This window comes from Tauraco erythrolophus, chromosome 11 (genome assembly GCF_009769465.1).
Source record: "Tauraco erythrolophus isolate bTauEry1 chromosome 11, bTauEry1.pri, whole genome shotgun sequence".
NCBI classification, from domain to species: Eukaryota; Metazoa; Chordata; class Aves; order Musophagiformes; family Musophagidae; genus Tauraco; species Tauraco erythrolophus.
The window spans coordinates 13,056,352-13,082,242 of record NC_141475.1 but is presented as its reverse complement, the minus strand read 5'-3'; the positions used below and the strand labels follow the sequence as shown (position 1 = coordinate 13,082,242).

Genomic DNA, 25,891 nt, shown 5'->3' with positions numbered 1-25,891 from the left:
TTTTCTTCTCCCTCTCTAACCCCTTCAAAAGCAGAAGCTTCAAAAGCAGGAACACCTCTTGGAACCATATATTCAGTGTCACTCTGTACCACTTGTTCCGGTGAGAAATCAAAATTGCATTCTGCACCATCATGTAAACTCCAAGGCCATTACCTGCGTAGCACACTCAGTATTGAATAGAGTGAGTACAGAGGGGGCTTAGCGGATTCAGGTGGCCTTTTGGGCTGTCGTGGCATGAACATGCCCATAAGACTTCTACTTTGTTTTCTCAACTAAATCACCCAGGTAATTTAAAAAACACACAAAACCCCCCAACAAAAATCCACAAAACAAAACCCCATCCTTACAAGATTTGATTTCTTCACATTTTTAGCCAACAAAGCTGTGACACTATCTCTGTTTAACCATATTTCAAAAACGAGGAAGCATAAGTCTATATCCCAAAGTAACCTGAAATGAAGGAAAACTAGGAGTCCGATCAACAGGCTTTACTTGATTTAATAAGCTAATCTGGATGCAAAGAAATGCTGAACTTCTAGCAGGCTGTCTTACATGCATGTCACACAACCCACTGCTGGCAGAAAACTTGATGCCAAGAGGAACTATTTGCATGAGGAATTTTTCCAATAACTGTGGGCAAGGGGGTGGGAAAGGTGGTCATTAGCAGGTGCCTAGAGGAAGAGAGGAAATATAGGAAAATTCTATACAAACAGCCACTGACTCAACACCCCCCCAAATTCCAAGTATGTTAAGATCATATGGTTTCCTGAGACAGCTATGGTCTCTTACAGACCAATCATCAATGGATCTCTCTTCTGCATAGTTGCTCTATCTCCCTTCAAACCCATGTAAACTGACTCGTTTTAGAAAAATGCTCTGGGCAGAGGAAATCGGCTCTAGTACGCTCCCCTGGAAAAAGAGATAAAAGCGTTACAAAATGTTGAGATGATATCAACAGGTCACTACAGAAAGATTATTCTCTTCCAGCTTCCTACACTCCAAGCAAAGAGTTCCTCCTCCACCCTGCCCTTCCAGCAGCCACAGTGCTTGGCTGAGCCTTCCATAAGCCAGATCAATTCACTAATTCAGCAGAAGCCTACTTCTCACCTTCATTTTTTTTTGCCCTGCATTAGTGAGCTGTATTGGCTCAGGAGAAAGAATAAGTGTCAGAACTCACAGGTAGGATCAGGATATTCCCTTTCAGCAGACATGAGCAGTTAGATCAGCTCAGCTCATCCTGCACCTTCATGTATAGCAGCTTTTGCTACTTGGTCTAAAACATCATCACTGTAACTACATTTTAAAAGAAAAGGAATTACTTAGGTTCCAAAGCCCAGGAAAGAATTCTCTAAAGAATTCTACTGTTCAGAATTACTACATAAATTCTTATGTTTGGTTATCTCCCTTCACCATTTCACTATTCATAGCATACTGGCCACAGTGAACACTCTTCTTGTTGATCTTTTCGTGTAGAGTATATGATGCTTATATTCCTATCAAACAGTTCCAGATACCCCACCAGGAGAAAGAGATCCTTAAAACTTAGGCTTAAATCTGCTTAAGCATCTGATCAATTAATTTTGTAAGCATTCCACTTTGTAAACTTGTATTTAGAAAGAACTAATATATTCCTACTGAATTGGTTATTCTTTAACTACTCTTGTCCAACGAACAAGAACTATTGAGCCTGTTCATCCTTACGAGTAGATACTGACTATCTCTGGAGTCAGTAATACACATGGTAATAAAGAAGGGGAAAAATTTTCAAAACCCCGTGTCAAGACTTCATAATACTAATTTCTTAGACACAGCAGTCTCCCACAGCAGAGAGAGTTTAGAGGTTTTCAGTGACTGCAATGCAGAAGCATCAAACATCACTGGAGTTCCAGTGAGCTATCTCTACTAAACACTCCAATGCAGGGATTGTTATTTCTCACTAACCATGAGGAGGTATCTCTCAAGTTCAAGACAAACAGCTCCAGAACATCCCTCTTGTCTATTGGTTCTCATCCTGAAATTTTGCCTGCCTCTCCTCAAACTTATTTGAGGAGAGTTTAAAAGATTCAGCCTTTCCTACAAGTTGATGCCTTGATTTCAGACTAACCAGGAAGGCAACAGGTAACATCTTGCTACCATGGTTCAGGGAAAACATCCCTGGAAGTGGTCAAGGAAGTGTTCATGCCCCATCCCTGGAAGTGTTCAAGGCCAGGTTGGATGAGGCTTTGGGCAACCTGGTGTAGTGGAGGGTTTCCCTGCCCATGGCAGGGGGGTTGGAACGAGATGATCTTTGAGGTCCCTTCCAACCCTAACCATTCTATGAAACCACAGACTGATGCAAACTGAGGCTCTGCCTACAGCATTTTGACACAAACAGGCGTGCTGTGGCTAGCCTGCCCTGCTTAAAATGAATCTATTTTCAAAAACTGTTTTTGGTTTTCTACTCTTCTGCTGATACTGTCCGAGTCCATACGCAGTGGTCTTCAGGGGGAAAAAAGGCTTTTTCACAAGAGGTTATTCCACAGTTACACAGTCTCAGTTCTTAAGTGGCCAGGTTCAAACACAACTTATTTGAGGTAAATTAGCTGCATACTACATACCAGGATTTACTACAAAGTTAATCACCAGATGCTTGATGAAAGATAGGAATTTCTGCTTGATACATAATTGCACTCAAATGTAGACTGATTACAGACTGGACAGAACTCCAAGAAGATCAAATGTTCTGTTTTTCCTTAAAACAGACTTGCCCCAAAAATAGCTGCAACGAGTCCTAGACTTTGCCAGAAGCAAAGCAAAATGTTTCACTGACAGCTTGATTTCCCAGTGAGTCTATGGGCAATAGAATTTCTGCAGCTACAACATTATCTAAAACAGATGACAGCGATACTGATGTACACGTGTCAAATACCTCCTCAACCGTGACAGACCTCTGGCATGCTCAATCACACTCACAGGATGCCAAGTGTCTTGGAGCTAAGCAATTCCTCCAGCTACACAAATGTCTTTGTGTAAACCAGAAGTAGATTCAAAGATTTAAAATAGACCAGAATTTGCTGAATTAAGATATTCATTATCTTCTAAGGAACAACTGCTGTAACTAGTGAAACTATTGGTCAAGCAAGAGCCAATTTGTCTCATCTGTTACTATTAAGTTGCAGTAAGATATTTAATCAGATACTTTTTTGCCATTTTGCAATGGCCTCAAACGAGCTAGGTACAGAAGCCTCCACAAACTGTAAAGACCAAAGAGTTATATTGTTACAGTGATGATTACAAGCCTCAGAGAGCTCCTATGACTTGATGAACAAATATACAAAAATTAGTATTCTCCATAGTAAGCACCATAATCTAGAGAAAGACATAATGGAAACTATAGAACTTCAGTTCCTTGACAAAAGTATACAGAGCCTTAAAATCCAGAACAGGTCTTGGATACAATCTGCTCTGGTGGACTACGCTTAATCTATTCTTATTTTGTGCTCTAGTCATCCTCTGTTAGAGACTGAATACTACACTAAAGGAAATTTGATCTTGCCCAGTACAGCAACTCATATCAGTAAAGCAAGGAAAGTAACCTTCTTTCCTATGTGACATAGAATCATAGAATGGCATAGGCTGGAAGGGACCTTAGAGATCATCTAATCCAACCTCCCTGTCATGGGCAGGGACGCCTCTCAACTAGACCAGGCTTCTCAAGGCTCCATCCAACCTGGCCTTGAACACCTCCAGGGAGGGGGCATCCATAACTTCTCTGGGCAATCTATTCCAAAGTCTTACCACCCTCGTACTGAAGAATTTCTTCCTAAGATCTAATCTAAATCTGTTCTCCTTCAACTTAAACCCATTTCCCCTTGTCCTATCAGTGGATACTCTTGTAAAAAGTCCCTCCCCAGCCTTCCTGTAAGTTCCCTTCAGGTATTGGAAGGACATGCAGGAAAAACTTCTTTGGCTCTTGGTAAAAAATAAATTGCACCTCAAATACCATGACACAGGGGTTTTTTTTTGGGAAAAAAAAAATCTCTGTTTACGCACTGGGCAGGGGGTTACTGACAGAGTACAGACACAGGATGGTATAACAGAATCCAATCCCGCATTTCCCGGAACTCAGTGGTATGTTGTAGAAAGACTGAAGACCATTAGTCTTCTACCTCTGATTAAGCAATCAAACACTACTTTGAGGTCTCGGGTAGCTAACACAAAGGTGAGTAAAGGCAGCTACTAAAGAGGATGAATCTCCTCTGTTTGACCCTTTAATAAACACTGATACACCTGGATTCCTGAAAAGCCTGCCTCCTCCTGCAGATGAAGCCTTGGGGTAGGATTATAAAATCTTGTGCAGCAAGGTGGAGACAGAAGTAAAGTACCTTAGAGAAAGGCCTAAGGAGGGCAATGCTGCTTCATTTTGTCCATTGAGTTTTTGTATGCTCTGAGGAAACAAGCTTAAGGAACAACTTAGGCAACATAAAATTCCCATTTTTCTACCCCTTCATAGCACTGAGGTCTCTTTACAAAAAGGAATACACCTTTCTTTTCTATGTCCCTGGGGCAGGGAAAGAGACAGACACACATGCACAGCACCGTAAAGACCATTCTGGAATTTGAGTTGTAATGAAAAGCAAAGTGCCCATCTTTCCCGACTTAAAAAAAACCAATAAAGAAATCACTGTTCTTCAGAGTTACAAAAAAGCCTCCGCTCTTGCTAAGTTCTGGAAAGAATTCACACTTCAGCAAGGTTAACAGTCTGATGGCCGTGGCTAAAGTTTGTTTCTTACTGCACCTTCCCCCTCCAGTTGACAAACTTAATTTACTAACTGGGCCAAGACAAAGAACTGTTGTTTGTATTCATTAATTTCCAAAAAAAGGCATGAAAAAACGTGTTTCAGCTTCCCTGGTAGTCACTGTGTAAACTGCTAGAGAATCAGACTTTGCCATTTTTCTTGCCAAATATTTTACATGACATTTTAAACAGTGTATATTAGATGGCATAATTATTAAAGCTGGTAGTTGAGGGTTTTTTTCCTCAGTTAGTAATGGATGTATTCTTTGGCTGGGACTGGGTACATACTAAAAAGAAACTCTGAGCGTGAATGCTTTAAGGTAGTACAGGGACTACTTTCCTGTCAATGACAAACTTGAAGAGAAATTTTAAAATTTAGGTACTTCTACATAGCATCTGAAATGTTCTGAAAATTAAAAAAACTACAATCCTTTTCTGGTGATGCCAAAAGTCTGAAGCTGAGATGGTAATTTACTTACCACAACGTATAAAGATGGCAACAAGCACTTGAAAACCTCAAATATTTACCACTTAAAACTGTTATAGAAGGGATACACTGACGAAAGAACTTACCACACTTGTGCAGTGTAAAACTGAGAATGGTTAATCAGTTCCTAATCTGCCTCCACAACCGCCAGGATAACAACTATAAAACAGACACTCAATCTGAAAGGAGCCCTTTCCATAACCACTACAATCATTATGACAGCAAAATGAAAACTAGTTTCACTTGTACTTTTGTTACTCTTAACATCATATATTTTCTACAGAACTACTGCCACCATGAGTCAAGTCAGACATAAATTCCATTTAGCTTTTCTCAAGTTCAGAATTAACTCTCTTCAAATGGCTATGCATCATGAACCTTCAGACTGCTATGGTATTCTAAGTGCTTAGTTATAGTCCATTAATTTTAATAATCTGAATTATTAAACGGAAGCATATTTGGGAGAAACAACAGTTGTGACATTTTAAAATATTATTGCTTGTACATCTTACAAGAGTATTATGGGGCTTCGCTAATGTATGATTTTAGCTAACTAGTACATTATAGGATAAATAGGTAGGCAGTCACAATTCCACCTTCAAAAATATTACCCAAATTATAATCTGTCACTTGGAGATGCTACAAGTGCAACAAGTAGCTTGGCAGCTTTTTAATATAATTTTAATGCACTGAACAGAAGGTACAAGAATTTCAGTATTCAACGTATCATGGGTTTTAATACTGAATACAAGCTGGAAAGTCACATGCAATTTTAAACCTGTTTTTGCATGGCACTGTATGACAGAAAGGCTTCACTGCTGGACAAAGCTCATGCTAAATTCAAGTTATAGTTACCTTCTCAGACAACCACAAGCTCAGAAGCCAGCCTGAAGACATATGAATAATCTGTGCTCATCAACCTCAAGAGCTATACTAACGCCTATGCTTAGAGAAAGCGTAAAAGAACGAGTGAGCCCTATAAACTGTATATATGTCTTTAGTTAAAACACTCCATTTCCAGGGCCACCTGGTTTAGTTGCATCTACTTCTTTGTTTGATGGCTGACACAGTGAAAAGAACAACTTTCAAATGCAGTACAATACAGACACTTCAAGGCAAGAGACAGAGAGAACAAGAAAGGCAGAGGACTAAGGCCACATCCAAAAGTCACTGCCACTTGCCAAGAGGAGGAAAGCATAGATGAACCCAAGCAATCTAAGGCTACCAGTGGTACTGGAAAAGTATACTGAAAAAGAAGAGTAATTCCTACCATGCAGTATCGCCCAACTCAATTTTTCATTTTTTTCCTGCATTATTTTGAAAGCCAAAACAAGGCAAGGCAAGGCTGTAAACAAACATACCTCTATAAAAATACATTGGACTAAAAAACCACTATATAATAGGACTATAATTATTTCAGTAAAAGTAACTCCCTGTTATATGTAGAGAAATCAGGAGAGATTGGAAAGGTACAGAAGGGTGGCACAAAGCCACATGCTGACCTCTATTTCTCGGAGTTTGGCACGCTTTTCTTCACTCATTTCTGAGTATTTCACTGATGACTTGGATTCAGGCATTTCTTCTTTAATAGGATTGGAATACATGTGTTGCTCTTCTGACTTGGAACTCTGAGTGTCTTCCTCATCTTCACTTTCTTCTTCTTGACTTTATGGAAAACAAAGAATTAACTGATACATATATTTAAGACAATTATGTTACAAAATTTACCATCTCTCCTACTTAGTTTCTATGATTAGTTACTAGTTTTGAAATCTGTTAAGTAAAATTATGTTATGCAAAAGTCTGTAACTGCAAAACAGTTTCCCTCTGTGAGACAGATATCTTAATATTTTCATTTAATTAAATAATTAGGTTTTATTACTCAGATAATTTACACTTTCCAAATAAACAGAGTGCAGGAAGAATTACTGAAATTTACAGTCACCAAATCCATATCTAACTCACCTACCAAACAAGTCCACTACCTCAACAAAACCTCTTTAAGTGCTGTAATCGTGATTTTCAGATATATTAAGTTTTATAAAAGAACAAAGTTTACTACACTTTTGCTTTTTGGAGACAAACCTGAGACACGGCAGATATTCAAAATTATATTCCAAGACTGGCCACTAGAGTGCTGCAGTACTACACGTGATGCAGTAAGATATTTAAAGCATTACTAATAGATGCTCTCAACTGCCTAAAGAAGAAAGTAAGACTGCTCAAAAACAACAGATGGCACAGAGTCTAGTATCATCCAAAGAAACATACACATCAGAACATTATTCACTGTGTTTGTCTCAAAAGCAAAAAGCAGAGGTTTAAGTACATTCACACATATTTGGCATCAAGATTTCCAAACTGTAAAATTTTACTACCTCAGTTCTTACATTTGACATTAAGTTATCACATCAGCATCGATTTAAAGACTGCAGTTAACAACTCTACCAAAAGGTGTTATTTGTCATGTTGGAAAAAACTTATGGGGGCTGAAAACATGCTGCGCTAAAATCCTGCTTTTTCTCTATTTTCTTATCTTCCTACTTGCAAAATTTCATTTTTGGTCTGCTCTTATAACACGTATACGTCTTACAGGGAGTTCCAAGGACCCTCAACCTTAGAGGTAGAAAATAAATATTTTTTCATCAGAATAAAAAAGTATTTACTTTGGAATCTCTTCCTCCTCAGATTCTTCATGTTGGTCAAAAAGCTCCCACTTAGAAGTAGTAACAGCTAGAAGAGACAGCAAGGTAATTTTAACAACAGAAAAGGCTATCACTTAATTTGAAAATTAGTATTTGTAAATATAATAAAAATTACAATGTGATAAAATTTGCCAGCATTCTAGCACTTAATACACACTTTCTACTTCACAGAAATACTCAAAACTGCACGTTATCAGAATGTTTACAGAGCTATTCGCTTTCATTGCCTATCACATTTCAGCAAATCCTTCAAAAGCAGCCAAGTATCTGTCAGTTTGTAAAACCTTATCTTCCAAAACAAATATTTAGAAAGATTGCCAACCACGTACCCAGATTTTTTTCAGTACTTATTCCTAAATTAAATAGCAATTATTTTTAAAGGTTGGTTGGTTATTTAAGTAGAACAATAAAAACAGAATACACTATTTTCTTCACTGAAGTTATATAAAAAAAAAGTTACAATTGAAAATCCTACCATATTACTACAGAAATCATATTAGCACTTCTAAATAGACCAGTCGAAAATAATCAGAAAATAGGTAAGTGACATTAAGCTTTCAGTTTACTTAGGGAAGTGTTTTAGTTTAATATATACTTGGAAAACTAACCTTGAGCTTCCAGTTCCGATTCATCCACTGCTTCCCACTTTGAAGGGGCGACTTTAAAAATAGGCTCATTCTTTTTTGAGTCTTCAGCCGTATCCACTGTTGAAGAAAGAGACACAGAAAAATAATTCCCAAAGGTCTTCAAAAGTTCAAATAGAAAAATCCTAATATAACAATCAGATTTAAATACTGAAGCATATTATACCTTTTTATTATTTCCAAAGGAAAGAAATTTGGATTTGGAACCTGATGCACATAACATGAGAAGACACATACTGCGTCCCTGAAGCATTTACAATCTAAAAGCAGTTTTTAAACTAATTCTTCCTAGAACAAATTGAAATTAATCAATTAAACATTTTACAAAGCTACATGCCATGTTAATTCTCGGCTGTACTTGTAAAAACTACTTGGGAAACAGATCATCAAAAATTGAAGATTCAAATTGAAAGTAAAAGTTGAAACATTTCGTACAAGGAACTCCATCAAGATCGTCATCCAGCGATTTAATTGGGACGCCATCCAGATCATCAATAGGAGCAGCATCAATAGGAATTCCATCCACATCTTCTAGTGGAGCACCATCAAGCTCTTCCTCAATAGGAGCACCATCAAGATCATCTGGTACTTCCTGAAAGCAAACAGTAATTATTTCAAGAACAAATCTACATTGCTTTTCTTTACTTTTCCAATTATTAATTCATTTATTTTTAAAGAAGTAGCTTAAAAAATACCTAACCCCCCTCCAAAAAAAATCAACTTTAACAATTTTTGCTACCAAGTATAGTTACTTGTTACAGAAGAAAAATACAACAATATCCTCCTATAAAAAATTATAAGCAAGAACTTGGAATTCTTCCACAACGTACCAGAAGCTCTGCAATATCTATATTCAAAAGAAGACATATTAAGCTGAGGTTTAGCTCGAAATAAGCCAGTTATAATCCGATAAATTATGCTTACTACCAATGAAAGATTCCCTGAGAACCAGTAGTCTGAACAACTGACAGAAATCAACTATTTAGCAGAAACACACAAATGATAAATACACCTACATATTCTAAATTGTCCTTTGCATGTGCACGTTCACCCTGCTCTACCGCTAAGGGAAATAATGGAACCTTCCAATTATTCTGTAGGTTTCCCTCCACTGTTCTGAAAGGCATATTTCCACAGAGTTACAAAATGAACTCATCCTAAACATACATCCATTTAGTAGAGTCCACTGTCTTGATTAGCTTAAATAAAATTTATACGTAACTGTAAACGGATCAGTACACATTCACTCAGTGCTAACAGTATTCTAGAAATTTTAAGCACAGAGATTCAAAATATTGAATAATAATTTACACGTCACTACATATCCTATTTAACATAACATCTATCAAAAAATATGTAAATGCTGTAGCACAACTAGAAAGTTAGTAACTTCCTGCTCTAATACAACCCAGCAAAGATCAAAGCAGAATATCACCAGTGCACATTATTTATCACAACCTTCCTCTCAAAGTAAGAAAGCTCAGATGGCTTTATTACATCCAAGTATGACACTCACACAAAAAGAAAGTGGATGATTCAGGTAGCCAGATGCCAAGCTATTTAGAACTCTCAGAAATTAAAACTAACCTTTGAAATTCTAACTCAAAATTCACCGACAGATACTACAGAGTACTTCCAATACAAAGGAAAAACTTGTTGTTCTGCATTAGTCTTTGCTCTGAAATAGTTTCACAATATAACTCCACAGCACCTAATCTACAAGCAACAAATGCATAAACAGATTAAACAGTAGTTGCATCTGAAAATTTGTTACACATGTATTTAAGAGCAAGAATTCAGAGGAAAAAAAGGTTTACTCACCCTAACAGTGGTATCAAAATAATCCTTGCCAGCTCTTTTGATATTTACATATTTTTCCTCACCATCTGCCAGCATCACTACCAAGGTCACTTACCTCTGCTTCTTTGTCTTCCATGATATTTACAAGTCCCAAGAAAATATTCTGTAGTTTGATCAGAAATGGTTCTGGATAGATAGCCCAGTCCTCCCATGCTCGGAAACACGTCATTACCCGTTGCTAGAAGTAATACGAAAAAAAACGCTAATAAATTTGTATGAAGAAACTTTAAGTGATCAGAAATACACTACAGAGATCTACTACTGTAGAAAGCTAGTCTTAAGTAGTTCCATACTGGAGTATGTATTTACAGTGATACCATGCTAGGTAAGACTAGTAATTTTACAAAAATATGTATATAGGACCTACTTTTAAAAAAATGTCACTTGGGTGTCAATTTTGCCTTTAAATTCCTGCTACATTATCAGTTTCAGCAGTTCATAGTTCCTATCTCAACAGTAAATTTCATTCTGCCTAGATATTTGAAGCAGGTGTGTCTACTAAACATAACAGAAAACATCTTTCCCTGTGCAAAATAAAATAACTAAACTTAACACTGGCTTATTCATATTATTGAACTGAAATTATGTTCCTACTTTCATTTTTTTTTGTAGAAGTGAAGTATATTTGAAGCGATGGACTTCAGCTCAAGCTTGACACATTAAAAGTAGTTGGAGATGTAAATACATATATATATATATATACACATAAATAAAATCTACAGCCTGTCTTTACCATATGATTTAATAAACAGTTTTAATATAGCAGATTAACTAAAATTGATTCTCAATCTAGAGCAACTTGGAGCAGAGAAGGTAGGACAACCAGGATAAAGATGTTTATATAGAAAAACTAACTATACTGTAAGCTTTGTATTTTAAGCTTCCGATTTCAAAGAAAACAAAATAAGAAAAAAAGAAAAAAAGTCTAGAGACATCTTTTAAACAGGAGAAGGAAAAGCTAGGCTGAGCATCAGAATGGTGAGAAGCAGAGCAGTTTATCTTAAAAATCACTCTTAACCACCCATGGTCAGACTGCTTATCAGACCTCAAAAAATAAAGTGTAACTATCACAAAAATCTTAAAAAGTAACTTTATCCCGTTATGTCCAGCAGTTTCTTTCCATGCTAAGCAGCCCAAATTTATTTTTGAAATTCAAATATAGGTGGTCCAAAATTAATTCAAAAGCCTGAAGGCTTCTTTGCGATTCAGGCACATGATAGATATCCTCTCAACTCCACAACTACACATCTACCAGTACACTTCGGCTGTTAGATGCTCATTTTCTTCCTTCATTTCAAAGTTATCTTTGCAAGACAGAAAACTTATTTTTTTTTAAAGAAAGGTTAATTAGGAAGCTTGAGGTTTAAATCACCTATCATAGTATGCAATCTCTCGTGCAGGAACATCTATTTGACTTCTATGTCATGTAATTAACAATGAAATACATACCTTGAAATTTTCAGACTGTAAATGGCCTTGTATTGTACGGTAAGTAGCATTGAGATCAGAGAATATCTGACATAATTTTGTTTCAAAACTAGAATTAAACATATACATTTCTTTAGTTAAACTTTGCAATATATGTTTTCTAGACATATATAATTAATGAAAATACCTGGGACACAGGACTCAAAAGCACAAGGTTCTGATCCCTATAGTAGCCGTGAACTGAACTATAAAGCAAATATGATTACTATATATTAAATCACCTTGAACAACAACAGAACTGTGAAGGGAGATCTTCACATCTGCTGCAGTCTCTTTATACAGCCTGGAAAGATTGGAGGATGATAAAAGGAGTTTTACAACCTGACATACAATGAAAGAATTGTCTCAAAGTTCAATTTGTATTTTAAAAAATTCTTTATTAAGTTTCTATTCTAATTTAATGAGGCCCTCAATGAAAGCACAGTGAGTAATAGCTGCCTAGCTTCCCTTGAGCTTCTCTCAGCATGCAAGAGAAACTGGCACGGCAAAGGCTCACTGCAACACGAAACATAATTTGCAATGGCTAGAGTTTTGTAACATTGCTGAATATTCCCCATCATGCTGCCATAAAGGTAGAGAGATTCCAGGAAGCAGACACAATCAAATATCTAAATAGGAAAAAGTTATTCTCCCTTGGACATTTTTCCTAAATTCTGCTCAGCACATTAGAAATAAAGCATATAATTTCCTTATGAGTCCTCCAAATTTGATGAAGAATTAACAAACACCTTTTAATAAAAAAAAATATTTCAAAAATTTACTTATTTGCATGGATTATTTGCTATACAGTATCTTGAATATTATCTACAGGCTCTCTTTCCGTAACAAGGCACAAGAGTCATTCTGAGCTCTGTGAGGTTCCATGCAAGTGGTCCCTTGCACAGGGCATATACACTTCTCTCTGCATTACAGAGCAATCCTATGCACTAACATGCTACATCTTACAGATTTTCATGCGGAGAGATATAAATATCAGTGTCATAACAGCATCCTCATAGTAAAGCGTGACTGTCTCTACAACCACATATATCTAGAGATGTACAAAACCGAGTAGAAGGATATTCTTTTTAATCATCAATCACCTAAAATATTATACTTACAATTTCCTATAGTAGGAAGCATTGGCAACTTTAGCTGAAGAGTTGTATAACACATCCGACACTAGATACAATCTTGCAATCTACAATAAAGAATGTTCAAATTAAGATAACTCTAGAGTTTACATTATCCTGAAAATATATGCATTTTTCCAGAAAGAATACAACATAGTTTAAACTATCCAGAAGTACCAAATTATAACTAAGTGTAACACAGCCATATTGTTAAAAAACATGCTAAGAAGAAATTAGTTCCTTGTTATGCTATGGGCTAGCCAGTGTAATATGACATTATACAGTATTACAAGGGACAGATCATGGCATTCCAATTTTTACCTCCTTCTTTGAACAGACTGTTCTGCTGTTTTCAACTTCGCAGTAAGGCAGAACATTCTTTACAAGCAGGTTTAGAAAGAATAAAAACATACAACAAAATCGTACAGGAAAAAAGCATACTTAAATGCAAGCCCATGCTTTAATACAATATCTCAATGCTATCTGAAACTTAAGAAATAATGCTTATAAATTACAAGCACGTGCCGTTAAGTGACCTCTTCCTCCAAAATACAAGATTATACAAAAACTCCACACCTTCTTAGGAAGAGGAGTCTTCAGAATGGACAACGATTCTGTAATGCAGTCTACAATTTCTTCAGCAGCTTCTGCGTTATTTAGACAGAAAACCATTGCATCACCAATATCGTTTTTCCGAGGTGTTAATCCACGCAGAATTTCCTCTAATTTGTCCCTCTGTCTGAAATACCAGGAATTTTAATACTTTCAATAGAAAATTAACAATACTTTGGAGAATTTCCATTTAATCATGTTTTGGATTTTTCCATCTTTAGGACAAAAGCAATTTTAAATATTTTTATATTCTGTTGCCTGAATTTTTTAGTGACTCATGAACATATGCATCCGCATTACATAAATAAACAAAGCGCAAAAAATTCCCACTCAATTCTTCACTGCTTAGTGATCTCCTGCGTTAGGTATTTTTGAGTTCTTTTTCCTTGATTTCTGTATCTCTAACAAAGTAATTATCTTTTTGGATTTAGTTTAAGCCTAAATCAAAATGGATAAGCCTAAAGCACATGAGTAATTTCTGCTGTGGAATAAGAAACATTAGATTCAGAAAGCTAGTAAGAAGCAATTATTCCAGGTTTTCCCTGACCTGCACATATAGACAACACTCTCAAAAGAATATCTTTTTGAGCCTTTCAAAAAGACAACATATGAAATAAATTATGTATTAAAAACTCCAGAACCATGACTGGTATCATAACTATGATGAAAAGAATAAAACAAGAAAAAATTTCCACATTCTAAGAACACAGTTGGAACAATAACAGTAAAATTAAGAAAATAATGTATATATTTCCACTTCCATAGCCATCCCCACCACACTTAAAATTCCCAGTGAAGAACTCTGATGATCTGTCTCTCCTGCTTGTTAACAACCACTCTCAACCTTAATTTCTGATGAACAGCATCAATAAGTTTAAAATTGTAATAACTGTTTAGTTCGTGAGATCATAAAACTGTTGAGAAAGGTGCTATATATATACCCACACCAATAGATAGGAACAGAAAATGGGAAAAAAATCTCATCTTCTCGATCCCCTTCAAATAAAGGGTTAATTACAATTGGATAGAAAGGATTCATTGTTCAGGGATGAAATCTAACCAAATCCAGAACATATTTAGCAATAAGTATCATCAAAAAAAACTAACTGAAAAGCACTGAGGTTAAGAATTTCTAAGTAATATTACAACAAGCATGATAATGTTTTAGGGATGAGGGATTATAACTACAAAAATACAACAGGAAAAATAAAACAAGCAGATCAGCAGTCAAAACAGCACTATAAACTGATGGAAATTCATACTCTTCCTTAAGTGCACCCTTCTTATTCGGCTCCTCCACAAATGCCTCCGTTTCTTGCTCTTCTGACATCCCATGCAAGTACGGATTCAAAGGTGGGGGCCTCCAGAATGATCCATTTTTGAACATACGGAAATCTTCTGTCCTCCACTTGGTTGGAGCATCTCCCTGAAAAAAAAACAACAGCATTTTTATTTTGGTGTTCTTTTATTTTATTATTCTTGAAATTATGAACTGTCACTAAAATTCCACTTGCCTGAAGAATTGAATAAAGCTTCCATCTATAATATACATGGGCTGGAGTCTGGTTTTCAAACAAAAACCTAAACCAAAGAAAGACAAAAAACATATTACAAATCATTTAAGTAGCCCATTTTTAATGGTCAAGATATTTTGACCTGCATATTTTCTCAATTTCTATATAAAAATAAAGCTGAAGCACTTCAACCTCACTGCAAACAACACATTTTTAAGACGTCATTGAGTACTTCCCTGAAAAAGTTGGAAATTCATCCTTTTTTATTTCATTAATGACAAGAGCTAGAAACTCTGACAACTTCACTATGTCAGCTGAAGTTTAATCCTATTTGCATTGACATCAAATAAAAATGACTCCCAGCTCTTGCCGAAGGCTAGAAATGAGGCTCGAGGAAGACTGGACTTTACATTGAGTTGGTCTGTGTTTTGGAGGGAAAAAAAAAAAAGTATGCTACTGCTTCCACTGATTACTCCAAATCCCTCAGAAAACCAGGTGTTAAATGTAATTGGATTTATTATATATATTTAATATATTACGTACAAATGTATTTTATAGTGGATATATAGCTTTTTATTTACATGTACATGTAAGTAACGACGAATAAAAGCACAGTCTTTGTCATAAGAAGATAGCATAAGCACTTGTACAATTTTTAAAATTTAAATCTGCACATAGACATAGTAAAAACAACTCTTATTAGTACTTCAGAAATGCAAAATAATAGCAACAGTGAAAACAGTTCTATTTCAAATTGAAGTAAAGTAATAAGCACCTGAACATCGGATTGTTGATTTCTCGGTTCATGATCATGGCTTCAAACATAGGCCCTTCCCGTACAACAAACTCTATCATACGATGTATCAAAGCGAGCAAATTCCTACAACAACAACACAGTTAAAGAAAAATTGATTCAGACCTAACACTATATAAAACTACACTCCACCTAAGATACTACAACTGTGCAGAAGATTATTTTGCTGTATTGTTAAGGAAACTGTATAAAAGATAAGGTAACATGGAAGATATTATAACCTTGCATCATAGTCATGGGCATTCTAAAATAAAAACATGCCTAGGAGTGGTGGAGCAAGACTTTAAGAGGAGACCTCATTCCTGATTTTCCACAGCTTAGCCTACGACCATCTCTTGCTTAGCAGAAGCTTAAGTCTTTATGCATAAAAATGGGCAATTGAACACCAAAATACAATTAACTATCAAAAACTAAGCCCTCATCTAAATTGTCTAGAATTAAGACCGAAGTGTTAGCTAAAGTTCTACAGAGGAACAAGTGGCTGAATAATATGCTTAAAATTAAACATACATACTTTTGAATACTCAATAGACACTGCGTTCAGCTTTCGAACTATTCAAGTATGAAAGGAAAAGCAAATAGCCTTCTTGATGCCAAACTAGGCAATGGTTTTACTAAATTTAGATTATTTCTTTTTGGTCAAAACTCAGCTATTGGCACAGAACAAAACTGTCCATCATCTCGTGTCATACCATCCAAAGTTTCCTCCCTCATACACTCAAGTGAATCAAATCACAATTGGAAAAAAAAAATAAAAATCTGTATTCGTTTCATTCAGCACTACATCCTGAGACAGGCAAGAAGCAGATGTGAAGTAGACATTTTTCAAGCCACACCTGAAAACACAGAGCCACTTACAAGCATGCTAACAGGAGACAGTCATGTAAGCTTTATAGAGAATAGTGATCTTCAGTTTCCAACCTTTTGGGGTTTTTCAGAAACAGGATTCTCAATTTTCAAATATAGATTACCTACATATAACCAAAAGCTTCACAGCACATGTCCTTTGAATGTGATGCAAATTAAAAAAAAATACAGATTTTTACTTTTTTAATTTGTTTTCTTAGATGTAACAAATGAATATTGGTTCTTTACATGTATCTCATTAGATTTCCTTTTAGCAATTTTTTAATTATTAAAACTTAAAAATTGTTGCACTGAAAAGCTGCAGTTTTCTATCTTGATAATGAAGTGATTATTTTCTACCACAAGTATTTCATGTTCTGCCACAGATACAATGCACTGGAGCAAAAAAAATTTTCAACTTAAAAACATAGTAATAAAAACCTGACCTTGCCATCTGCAAGCTTAGCAAGTGTTTTGTTTTGTTTTATACCAGCTAGCATTAAATCTACATTTGCCTCAAATATTACACGAAAAAAACATAAACAACTACCTACAGCTCAATTTCCCTGTTAGCTTTTTATAATCCCAGAAACACTGTAAAGCGGACAGTCTCAATAATTCTGTAGCCATTTTATTTAAAGCAGTGCTCTGAAAGTCTAAATAGCAAGACTGTTTTGTTCTATGAACTGTATTTGAAAACATCAGTAAGAAAAAAATGTACAATTAGCTTTCAAGCCTCTGAGCTGCTACATCACTTATTTTTAAGGCAAGTTCAATGTGATCATTTCTGACTTTCTGCAGAACTATGCCATTGGTTTTAATCTATTTTTTCTTTCATCAAGTACAATGAAGTTGCATAAGAGCAGCTTATGCTTGAACATAAGCTTTCAAGCAGCATATGCTTGAACCTTCCTGCTTTGGAAGGACCTCAGATGCATGAAAAAAGATTCAGTACATCTCATATCTGAAAGTGTTATATGCATTTTGGTATTTGAGACATGACTACTCGAAAGTGAATTTCTCAGAAAAACCTTGACTGTGTATACTCAAGGTTTTCCATTTAGTAAATACTAAGTAAGAGATACTAAACACCAATATAGAAAATTTTCAAACAAAAGGAGAATAATTCAAAGTATTATCTCACTGAAGTCAGTCAAAATTTTTGCACAAGCAATGGCACTGTGTAATAGTCTTAGCAGTTGTCACTAGCATCTTTGAAAGAAAAAAAAAGTATTTTCAAATACAACTCAATTAACAAGAGCTTTTCTTATCATATGAGCTTTCAAAATGCTACAGTAAATAAAATGGAAACATATTTTTCTCTGAAAGCTAATAACTGTAAGCATTGTACAGTTTTACAAGTACTTGTTCTACTACTCAATATGTTTCTCAAATCAAGACTCCTCCTGGTCGCCCTAATTATTCACGTGTCTACCCAACAAAAATTGTACTGTCCTAGAATTTCATCAAACATACTAGTGAATTTGAGCATCTATTGACAAATATGTTAACATACTACTATAACTAGCTTCACGAATCTCTTCCTTCCCCCCACACACACGCAAAAAAAAAAAAGAAAAAAGGGACTTTGTGACAATTAAAACAGTGTAGTAAAAAAAGATGATAGTTTTAAGTGCATTATTTTAAAATGTCATTTAGCTTAAGTTGGCCAACAAAAAAAGTTTTTCAGTTATAATAAAACCACATTTATTGGAGCCGATCGTACCAATGTCTGGTCAAAAACTGTATACTTTCCCAATCCATCCCATGATGTTTTCCTGGTCCCCCGCTGCCGCAGACAGTTCAGCTGGTGTTGCTCACCAAGGCCAATGTCAAAGAGAATTTTGTAATCTTTTGTGCTTATTTACTTTCAAAACAGTGTTGTGTTCCTATGTTTGGGAAAAGGTTTTAGCTTAACTGAGCAAGAGTATACCTAGACTAATGTGAAGGCAGGAGCACAGACAGGGACCAAAATGTAAAAATACCCTTGCAATACAGAACTACCTTCTTCAGCAACCAAAACAGTCACACATTAAAAAAATAACAGAAATCAAAATCGATTTGTAACTAAATTACAAATTTACAAACTGCAAAAGTCAAAAAAAAAAAAACGAAAAGGGAAAAAAAAAAAAACAACCCAGAGCACCACACTGGAGACAGCTGCATCCTAGCTTTCTAGCTACGCAGTACTCTGAGGTTTGTGTCAGAACTTACACAGCGTATCTAAGACAAGCTATTTCACCCTAGTGTTCACTAGCTAACTTCATTACCCTGCAACTACTTCTAGTACTCAAATTCAATGCAAAAGACAACAACTTAAATCTATCCTCACTAAAAAAAACAGAGTTATTAAGATAAGGATGAGACGACTGTAAAACACACACATTTCTCTCAAGTGTCATGAAAGAACCATTGCTCAGTCAAGCCATTACCTTTTCCTCAACATCACCATTTTTCTTTAAAATTCCGAAGGGGAAATTTTCTATATTTAGATCAGTAATAATAAAGAAAAACATGTACCTTTCTGTTGGGATAACCACTTTGACTATGGCTTGCGACAGAGTCTGTATATGAAGTCACATCAGATAATAAACATAGAATATGTGAGTATTGTTAACAAGTAACAAGCAAAAATATACATATGCAATGAAAATACTACACATCTATCACAAGTTTTGCAGGCAATCACTGCTGTGAAGTTATAACTAAGCAATTACACAAAATGCAAATGGTTGTGTCAGTGAACCATAAAGGTTCACTAATTGCAAAGTATCAGAACATTCCTGTCAGAATGTACATTGATGCACTGAATAGGTACTACACTAAGTAAGTGTATAATTAAGAAAGGAGTTCTTAAGTTTATTAAAAGATTCTAAACTATTTGACTTGGATCACGTTGGCATTACTTGATTCCCAAGTCTTACAAAAAACAGCCCTAGCATTTAAGTGTCATTCAAAGAATCAACAAATTCTTACAGAAGTAAATCAAGTTGGTTTGTGCTTACAAGATACTTACCCTTTTTATCAGCTAATATTCCAGAAAAAAAAAAGTTTGAAAACTGACTCCGTAAGTAGCATAAAATACTTACTCAATGTCCAGATTAATTACCTTCTACACAAAATACATCAACTCCTCTAGTGTAAAAATAATGCTACCCAAATTAAAATGTAGTATTTTCCCTAAACAAAACAATTTAGATACTGCAATTTGGCAGCCAACAAAAGGGGGGACGTAGGAGAAAAAAATCCAGGGAGCCTGGAGGGGGAAAATGATAGCCAGATATAAAGCAGCACTAAAATAAATCAAGACCAAATATACTGTACCCTAACACAGACATGAAATAGAGCTTCAGGAATTAAGTAGGTTCCCTTGGGCTACAGCAGGGAGCCAGTGAGTTTGTACACTAAGGGCCACCAAAGTCAGCCTGAACAACGCTAATCTATGAAGCCATTGAAATACTGTCACAGATGTAGTATTTAACAACGAGATATGGCCCAGGGTACTGTAAGTTACCTTCTCAAAATCTTCCTTGTTTTTTGGTGGTGGTAACATCGGAGCATTAGGGTTCTTCAATCTCTCTCTAGGCTGAGCATTAAAAGGCAGTCCTGAGGGAGGAGGCGGGAGGGTATGCTCCATCATAGAAGGCGGAATGTATATTGGATGTGGTGGTATAGGTACAGCTTTGCCCCAACCTAGCTTCATTTCAAATGACATAATCATCTTGCCTGGAAAAGAGAAAGTTTAAAAAAAAAAAATAAAACACTAAACCACCAATCTCTTATAAATTGGTTCTGCGTCGCTCAAAATTTCTCCATATGAGTGCAGCATTTACATTTGCTTTCCATGGTTTACTTCTTGCTTACATTGTTGATTAGTGTATCACATCTATAAGACTACATCATGTGCAAATGAAAGCCTATTACATTAAATATTTTATTAATCTTTCCCCAATGTACATTTTCAAGAGACTACAGTACATAATTACTTGAATTGCTGGGAAAAAATTTTTTCAAAACTTTTGCTATTCAGCACATCAGAACAAACTGAGTAATTCTTTAATGATATTATTTCTGCGCATCAACTCTTCAAAATGTTTTGTTCACAATAACAAATTTCAAATTATGTCATTCAAAACCAATGTAATAACCAATTAAACCTCCTACATATTGTAAGTTTACTTAATAACGGTCCTAGTAAAAGACAATTTTGAGTAAGCTATGCAAGAGCAAACTTTCATTTTCTATTATTTTTATCAAGGATGCTGATTTTTGAACTTCACACTCTTCGTGAACTGTAAGGACATAGCTTTCTTCATCATTTAAGATTTTTTTTCCTTTTTTTCAAATAAAAGATAGACAAGATAGCCCATATGCAAATTACAAGTCTGGTGTAGGACAGTTACCTCTTCGGTATTAGGAATTTAGCCATTATTCAAAAGAACATATTTATAACCAATTGTCAATTATATCTTGTGCACTAGTTAAATTTATCCACACAAAAAATATTGTTGGTAAACAACTACAAGTAATAGTCCGTTTACAGGACAGATTATCAACCAATCTCCCGTTCACATCTTCGCAAGTCAGAAATGTTGCATCATTACCCACAGTAAAAGCCACCAGTCCTCCCAGCCCTCATGTGTGCTACAGTTTGATGACATTCAGTTGCCATCAAACTGTCAGTGTTAACTAGAATCACTGCTAGTGTGGTATCTACTGTAGTTACAGCACACCTATCACTAGTCTGACAAAACAACTTGAAAATATGCTTACAGTTACTCCTCAGTATTCCTACAAAGATAATTACAATTCCAAACCCAGAAATCTGTTTACCATTTAAATTCTTTAATGCTCTTTCAGCATCTCTCCTGTTCATAAAGGCGACAAAGCCACAATTTCTTTCTCTTGCTCTTTCTTCATCAGTTCTTGGCCACATAATTTTAACACTTGCTAATGGTCCAAAGCGTCCAAATTCTTGACATAACATCTCTTCATTCATCTACATGAAAAAAGGTAAAAATTAGCATCTTGCTACCGTATTTCTAAGACACTCATTCATATTATTGTCCAAACGTCCAGATTTTAATTTTTTGAGTTTCTTGAAAAATAACACTTCATCAATACCTCCCCAAAGCGATCTATTGCAAAACATGAATAATTTTTAAAATTGCATTTTAAACTGAGCACACTCAAATTCTTGAGATACGATGCACCTTGCACAGAGATATCCATGGAAAAATAATTTTAAATGAGCATTTTTGCATCTAGTAACCGACAGTCTAAACTTTAACTTTTGCAGTATCATGTACAGAACATTTATTCAAATGAATACTGCCTCTAGTATATGGGTTTAAACATACGGGTATGGTTTACAACAAAAAGGGGGGAAAATTGCCCCTGGGAAAAAATTCAGCTGGACCCAAACATGCCCATACTGCAGTCCAGTCCTCGGCTCCAAACTTACTTGAGGATTAATGTTTCCAAGATACAAATTTGTTGTGCTTGGATCTCCAACATCATGTGACCCTGGTGCATAATCATCCAGTACTACAAAGATGGAGGAAAAAAAAAGGAAAAAAAAAGAAGTCATAATTCCTGCTATGCATTTAAGTGACAACATTATACTGAATGAGAAAAGAATTTATATTACCACCAGATGATCTGTTTCTTCTTGAAGGAGCATCCACTGAATAAATAGAAGAAAAATACATATAATTTAGTCTACAAATTCTGTAGCCCAAACAAACATAAAAAATAACATTTACTTACTTGAACGACGCTGGCCATCTGAATCTGACTGGGGTGGTTCAAAACGACTCAATCTACCTTTCGTTTTATGTCTTTCATCACGCTCCTCTTGTATTCTACAAAACAAGTTTAACGTAAGTAATAATATCATTTTGAGGTTCTTATTCTAAAATTTTCAATTAACTTTAGAAATATGAATATTTTTAATATTAAACAATGGGCTTGTTAAAAATTTCAAATTGCCACTATGTTTAGATTTCTGTTTAATCAACTGGAATATACCTCCCAGAATTATTCCAGCTGCATGCTTCCTCATTCATCATGTCAGGATGTTTTAATCTCAAACTGAACTGACTTGGTTTGAAAAGCAGTTTACAAGACCAGAAATAAGAACCATGCTCTGAAGAAGCGAGCTGAATTCCACATCCAACTGCCAGAGATCCACTGACTGTTCAGATGACTCTTCAAGTTGCACACAACTTCTTAGTGTCTATTTCTCCTCCTACCTTTTCTAAGCCTTATTCATGTGGGCTGTCACTTTGTAGGGTGGCAGACACCCTCATATGACCATTTCCAGAATATACAGGACCTCATCTCTCAGCTTATACCTCTGAGGACAGTACTCATACAACTAACTATATGGTTCTTTGTAGTTTGGCCTTAAATCCTGGTAAAAAGATATTGTGTACCAGGAATACAAGGCTGTCAATTCAATTCATTTACACGAACTAATGAATGGACAGCAGTGAAGTTCAGACACTACTCACAAGAACCATTTATGGATTTATAATGCAGTACTTGTTGTTTTGTAAAGCATACTGATTATTTTGTTTTCCATCTTTAACATCAGGGCAAATACATGGCACATACATGGCACTCAGTTACACTCAATACATGTGCTGCTCTTTCTGTTGTATTACACATTCAAAAGTGAAAGAATTTGCTTTTGGAAGCATTATTCAGCTCGTTTTTAAAATTACGCGAGCCAAAGTACATCTCTAAGCTTTAATTACAAGTCTTATTTCTGCGTTAATACAAAAGCTCAACCTCACACTACAATTCCTCCGGCTATGGTTTTAGAAACACTGACAAAACTTCTTACTCTTCCTGAGTCTGATGCACATTTCAATTTGCTACTGATCTTTTTGCTACGTCTCCATAAAGAGGAAAGTCAGCACCAAAAACCTGAACATACTCATCCATTACAGTACCTACTTGTCTTGCTGTATCTTCACCAACTCTAACAATGCATGGCACCACGTTAACAAGTGTTCTCATTTACAGGCTCACACATGCTAATTCGTAACAGAATTGCATCCCAAGATTCACTTGTAAGTAACATACTGACAGCAGCTGTCAAAGAAACAAACTTCGGTTTCCATTTTTTATTCTGGTAGATGGCTGGATGACTCAATCATCAAAGCTTCTGTTCACAGCTAACCAATCATCTCAGGTAGCTTTGGAAACACAGCCAGTCATTCACTTACAGCGATCTCTTAAAAACTATATGTGTTTATATGTCATTGGTTTGGTTGGTTGCTCTGGATATCCTTCTTCTTAGGAAGGCAGTACCAAAGGTCACAATCGAGTATCTCTGACATGCAAAGAAATCCATTCATTTCAACAGACAAAGGTTTAAGCCAGCATAACGGGCTTTTTTGGTTTGTTTTTTCATCATTTTATAGCCTCTAGTCGATGCTAGATTTCAAAACAGAAGTCCAGAAAACTAATTAGATAGCAACTGATTATCCAGACGAATCACAGATATCTATAATAAGCATCTACCAGCAAGGGTTCATACTCTGTTTAATTATCATTGTCATTGTTAATTAAGTCATATCACTCCACAAGATTTGGGAAAAACAAAACCAAACAAACTACTTTAGGAAACAGCTTAACAAGAATGACGCTAAATATTGTCAATTAAAAAAAGGTAAAAAACCTTCTATCTTCTTTATGTACAGTAAAAACTAGTCAAACTTACTGCTTTAATTCTTCTTTAAAAAGTTCCAAATTACTCTTTTTCTTTTCCTTCTCTCCTTTCTTCAAAGGCTAAAATTAAAGATATATCAGCCAACATTTCAGCAGATAAAATGAAACAAAAATAAAAATTATATGTATATAACAAAATTTTAGATAATTTCCATGCATATTTTACCCACAGCTTTCAAACCAAGTAAACTACAGGAGGAAAAAAACAAAAACAAAAACAACAACAACAACAAAAAAAAAGACTTGAAAACATTAAGACTAAGCGCTATCTACACAAAGCTAGAAAATATAAAACTGATAGCTTAAACTAAACTTTCTTCTCATTATTACAATGCAGTATGTGTGATCAAACACTCTCTACAACATACAAATTTCATATATCTGTGATGCATTTTGTCAGTTTGTTTCACTTAAACTTAGAAGCTGACTACACCTCTAGCAAACCATCATGCTCTAATTAAACTGATATCTGTGTGTACATATATATGTAAATTATTTTACATATATACATATTCAGTTATTTTATCCACAGACAAACATTCTATGTGAAAGGAATTTCCTTCTCTTGCTTCCTTTTGGATATAAATACAGGTCTGAAGAAACAGTTACTCTAAATAGTTCAAGATCCTCAGAAAAAACATTCTTGAATGACAAATAACATGGATATTGTAATACTTTTTTTTAAACTGTTATATATGCACCTTAACTAACTCATGTGAACTCTCATCTTCAACAACATTGCTTTCATAAATGAAAACGTTTCCAATAGGCAGACATACAAAATATTTACTGTGTTACACACTACAGCTTTGGAAAAACTGGACTTCCTACTCACCCCAGGCAAAGTTGTTTGTTTGTTTTTGTTTTTGGGGAGGGTCTGCCAAATAAATAAAATCATTTTTACCTCATTATCTTCAATCACCATTGGACAGGGCAAGTGAGTAAACTGATTGCATTACTTGGTAAGTATTTACGACAAATTTGAAAAGCAGTAATATTCTTACAGTACAAATACTTGCATACGACAAAACTGAACTCAGCATAATAAAAAAATGCTACAATTAATTTTTGTAACTGTAGAGCTACACATACAATGAAAATGAAAACTGCCATCCAGTATTACTCCACTAGTCCAAATTTGAGTTTTGTTTAAAGCTGGAGGGAGGCTTGGATGGGATTACCCACAATTATCACATTACATCTCATTTCCCACCCTAACAGGCAGTATCATGTATGTTTCACTTAAGCTTAAAAAATGCAGTAAACTCTATTGAAAGACTTTTTTTTAAAGA

General features: G+C 35.3%; 1 protein-coding gene across 8 annotated transcripts in view; it reads right to left on the bottom strand.

The window, feature by feature from the left end:
- U2SURP (U2 snRNP associated SURP domain containing) overlaps positions 1-25,891 on the bottom strand; it is a 46,444-nt gene that overhangs the window by 7,476 nt on the left and 13,077 nt on the right. For 3 of the 8 annotated variants that reach the window (XM_086618754.1, XM_086618759.1, XM_086618758.1), the window contains 19 exons: positions 25,435-25,476; positions 24,592-24,659; positions 22,629-22,723; positions 22,510-22,545; positions 22,324-22,406; positions 21,693-21,858; positions 20,374-20,585; positions 19,380-19,423; positions 15,975-16,079; positions 15,196-15,266; positions 14,948-15,107; positions 13,650-13,812; positions 13,062-13,141; positions 11,923-12,010; positions 10,529-10,651; positions 9,049-9,205; positions 8,578-8,673; positions 7,931-7,997; positions 6,767-6,929 (listed from right to left, as the gene is read on the bottom strand). In XM_086618754.1, coding sequence (XP_086474880.1) covers positions 6,767-6,929; positions 7,931-7,997; positions 8,578-8,673; positions 9,049-9,205; positions 10,529-10,651; positions 11,923-12,010; positions 13,062-13,141; positions 13,650-13,812; positions 14,948-15,107; positions 15,196-15,266; positions 15,975-16,079; positions 19,380-19,423; positions 20,374-20,585; positions 21,693-21,858; positions 22,324-22,406; positions 22,510-22,545; positions 22,629-22,723; positions 24,592-24,659; positions 25,435-25,476 — 2,019 coding nt within the window. Of the gene's footprint in view, positions 1-6,766; positions 6,930-7,930; positions 7,998-8,577; positions 8,674-9,048; positions 9,206-10,528; positions 10,652-11,922; positions 12,011-13,061; positions 13,142-13,649; positions 13,813-14,947; positions 15,112-15,195; positions 15,267-15,974; positions 16,080-19,379; positions 19,424-20,373; positions 20,586-21,692; positions 21,859-22,323; positions 22,407-22,509; positions 22,546-22,628; positions 22,724-24,591; positions 24,660-25,434; positions 25,477-25,891 lie in introns of those variants that run through there. The other 5 variants (XM_086618757.1, XM_086618760.1, XM_086618756.1 and 2 more) reach the window with 4 other exon arrangements.